Source organism: Sinocyclocheilus anshuiensis, unplaced genomic scaffold, assembly GCF_001515605.1.
Source record: "Sinocyclocheilus anshuiensis isolate Anshui unplaced genomic scaffold, SAMN03320099.WGS_v1.1 scaffold234, whole genome shotgun sequence".
Classification (NCBI taxonomy): domain Eukaryota; kingdom Metazoa; phylum Chordata; class Actinopteri; order Cypriniformes; family Cyprinidae; genus Sinocyclocheilus; species Sinocyclocheilus anshuiensis.
The window spans coordinates 1,154,136-1,156,924 of record NW_015544165.1 but is presented as its reverse complement, the minus strand read 5'-3'; the positions used below and the strand labels follow the sequence as shown (position 1 = coordinate 1,156,924).

The 2,789-nt window shown below is 40.9% G+C and overlaps 1 protein-coding gene across 1 annotated transcript in view; it reads left to right on the top strand.

The window, feature by feature from the left end:
• Positions 1–824: 824 nt before the first annotated feature.
• LOC107695748 (spermidine synthase-like) overlaps positions 825–2,789 on the top strand; it is a 5,738-nt gene continuing 3,773 nt past the window's right edge. The window contains exons 1-3 of the mRNA XM_016495773.1: positions 825–1,128; positions 1,882–2,002; positions 2,132–2,224. Of these exons, the coding sequence (XP_016351259.1) occupies positions 998–1,128; positions 1,882–2,002; positions 2,132–2,224 (345 nt within the window). The 5' untranslated portion in view covers positions 825–997. The remainder of the gene's footprint in view (positions 1,129–1,881; positions 2,003–2,131; positions 2,225–2,789) is intronic.

Genomic DNA, 2,789 nt, shown 5'->3' with positions numbered 1-2,789 from the left:
TGATTACTTTTTGTTTGAATCTCTCAACATTTTACAACAGTAGGTGAAGACAATGAAGACAAGAAAAAAAGAAACTAAATTACAATGTCACTTGCAATCGCCACTGAAGCTGTGGTGGTGATTTGACAGCCCTAAGTGTTTATGTTTTTCACGATTAAAACTAATTTAGTACTATAACATACAGGGTCCTGCAAGAAAAAGACAAGACCCGCAAATCCGTCGCCACAGAACAGCAGAATATGAACGCAATGCGCAAAGTCTCTCGTTAAGTGGTTTGTAGTTCTCCTGTAGAAAAACATAAACACTTAACATGGCTTAATGTATTAAGATGCTATTAAAATATCAAATTAAGTATACAGTTTATTAATATAATGAATATGAGCGCAAGTGTCTGAGAGTGCAAGCCTGAGAATGCACGTCTGAGTGCAAGCGCCAGCTGCAGCCAGACCCTTTTGAATCTGCGCTGCTTGCGGGAGAGCTCGTGGGTGATTCACGTTTATATCATTAAGCAGAGGTTCAAACTCCAGTCCAGACACCACTGGCCACGAGCTTTGGGCTCTGGTCTCACGGAGAATATTTATTTATATAGCATATTTTATTTTAGATGAACCAGAAACAATGTTTAATGTATAAAGTTTTATTTTGAAATGTAAGTTAATAACAATTGGCTGGAGCCAGAGCCAATGGTGAAAGTCTTTGCGCGAGGAGACCCCGCCCCATTTTTGAGGTTCTGCCCACTTTTGGAGTTCACGCCCCATTTTGGAGATCTCCGGTCTGCAGTTATATCTTAATTGCTGGGCCTGTTTATGACGTCAGCCTGCTCCCATTGGTCGCCTCTTATTTCTTGGGTTCGGTTGCGGTGCAGAGAACGCCCAACGTGTCAATCGGCGCTGAGCGCTCAAGATCTTCTACAGTAATAGCACCTTACAGTGGACCGGTTTGATCAGACTATCACAAGTTCACAACCTACCGCTGCTTACATTTAAATCCCCCGGCAATGGACAACATTAAAGACGGGTGGTTCACCGAAACATGCACTTTATGGCCTGGTCAAGCGATGAGTCTTCAAGTGGAGGAAGCGTTGTATCATAAAAAATCTAAGTACCAGGATGTAATGGTTTTTAAAAGGTGAGTCCTGCTGCAGAGTGGCTTAAATTAGCATGTTCGCTAACTTACAGTGTTTTCTGGCAGCGCGTAAGTGAAGCTGTCGGTCACAGCTGATGGAGATAGTGCTGTGATTTCCTCACTTTTCTCGGAGGTGTCCACTCAGAAAGCACGTTGGCTTATGGGTGTCTTGCTGTGTGGGTGGCTGAAGCTAGCCTGCTAACTGCATCGCCTGCTGTATGTCTGGCGTGGCACTGAGAGTTCAAACTATGAGATCGCATTTTCTACTAGCAAAACATTACTCTGCACCAATTCTGATGTAAAAACGTTAAAAAATATAAATAGTTGCGCTAATATTTGCGCCCATAATTGTGTGGTACATTAGAAAATGAAAAGAACATTTATTTGACAACGTGTCCATGGCCATTATTAGCTATTTAAACGCGTATTCGTGCTGTACTGGTGATCTACACACTGGATCAAGGCAGTAGATTGCAACTAGAGACATTCAAACAGTTGTAAATGCAAATGTAGAGTTGCTGTTATTATCTTTGCCCTGAAAATCAATAAAATTCATTTGCATATGCATTGTGTTGCCCAATAGGAAATGTGATGAGAGGCCAGAGCTGTCAGCTGTCATTTTAAATCACACATGCTTGGTTGCAGTGCTTAGTCCACCCTTAAGAATGCTTTTAATGAGTCTGTTTTGATTCTCTCCACATGTTTGTTGTACTGTTTAATGTATGAAAATGATCATTATTGCTTCTCTTCATGCAGTAAAACATATGGAAATGTGCTGGTTTTGGATGGAGTCATCCAATGCACAGAACGAGATGAATTTTCTTATCAAGAAATGATAGCCAATCTACCTCTCTGCTGCCACCCTTGCCCAAAGAAGGTAACTGGTTTCATTTTTGTTCATCGTATAAATGTGATTTGGAAGAACTGAAACTGTTTGGGTGCTTAGTTTCTGTATGCTACAGTATTTTCCTTTGGTTTAGTTGTTTTTCCCCATTCCTTTCGTGAGGTTCTCATCATTGGTGGAGGAGACGGTGGTGTCCTGAGGGAGGTTGTCAAGCATCCACTGGTAGAATCTGTTGTTCAGTGTGAAATTGATGAGGTTTGTATCCACTTAAACCTGAATGTATGCTTCCATTAAAAAGATTTTGGTTGGTAAGCTTAAAGGGTTAGTTCACCCCAAAATGAAAATTAGCCCATAAATTACTCACCCTCAAATCATCCTAGGTGTATATGACTTTCTTCTTTCAGACGAATCCAGTCGGAGTTATATAAAAAATTGTCTTTAATCTTTCAAGCTGTTTAATGCCACTCAGCGGGTGTTGCATGCATCAGTCCAAAAGAAGTTTAATAAAAAAGCGCCCATCCATAAAAAAAAAGTGTCTCACACGGCTCTGGGGGGTGAACAAAAGCCCCTGTAGCGAATTGATGCGTTTTTGTAATTAAAATATCCATATTCAAAACATAATAATCACTTTAATGTAGCTTGCGCCAACAGTTGTACACGGAAGCACGAGTTCAGCTTTGTGCATGTGCCGCTCAGAAGTGACGCACGCGGAAGCGCAGCGGAGAGATCAAAACAAAACAATGGTCAATAATTAGAAGTACAAAATGAGGATTTGTAAAGAAGAATGTCTGAGGATTTCGATATAAGCCAAGAGGAGACT